This window comes from Corvus brachyrhynchos, unplaced genomic scaffold, assembly GCF_000691975.1.
Source record: "Corvus brachyrhynchos isolate BGI_N302 unplaced genomic scaffold, ASM69197v1 C11619986, whole genome shotgun sequence".
Lineage (NCBI taxonomy): Eukaryota > Metazoa > Chordata > Aves > Passeriformes > Corvidae > Corvus > Corvus brachyrhynchos.
The window spans coordinates 1-620 of record NW_008244895.1 but is presented as its reverse complement, the minus strand read 5'-3'; the positions used below and the strand labels follow the sequence as shown (position 1 = coordinate 620).

The window sequence follows — 620 nt, the reverse complement described above, 5'->3', positions numbered from 1 at the left end:
GGGTACCCCAGCATGCTGATGGTGAGCACAGTGGGGATGAGGGACTTGAGGCCCAACTCATAGCCCCAGACAGAGTCACGGTCGATGATGCGGAAGAAGCAGGAGATGTTCTGTGACTGGTATCCCACTCGCACCTCAGCCAGCTCGTAGAAGGGGATGGCCATCTCTGTGTAGCGCCGGGACCAGATGCTGGGGTCCGACAGCGGGCGGAAGGTGCTGAACTGCTTGGGCAGGTAGCTGGTCTCACCCGCATCGAACTTGAAGGAGGAGATGCCGTACTTGTGCCGGAGTTGGCGCAGGTGGCTCTGGAACCAGTCCCGGGCTGCTGGGTTGGTGAAGTCCAGGATGGCCCCAATGCCGTTCCACCACTCCACCATGGCCGGCAGCCGCCCTGACGGCTCCTTGATAAACAGCTGACGCTCAATCCCCACACCAAAATTGGAGGAATTGTAGTTTATGAAAGGATGAGTCCACAGAGTGACCTTAAACCCATCTTCCTTCAGCTTTGCAAACATCTCTGTTACGTTGGGGAACTTGACAGGGTCAAAGTCAAAGTCCCCATAGGCTTGCGTATACATGTCATCAATCTCAATGTGGCTGCAGTTAAAATGGTACTTCTT

The 620-nt window shown here is 55.3% G+C and overlaps 1 protein-coding gene across 1 annotated transcript; it reads right to left on the bottom strand.

The window, feature by feature from the left end:
* Positions 1-6: 6 nt before the first annotated feature.
* Positions 7-617, bottom strand: LOC108449407 (uncharacterized family 31 glucosidase KIAA1161-like; the record flags this gene model as incomplete). The annotated part of the gene is made up of 1 exon (XM_017745361.1): positions 7-617. A coding segment is annotated over one exon (611 nt), but the record flags the coding sequence as incomplete, so codon positions are not given.
* Between the last annotated feature and the right edge of the window lie 3 nt (positions 618-620).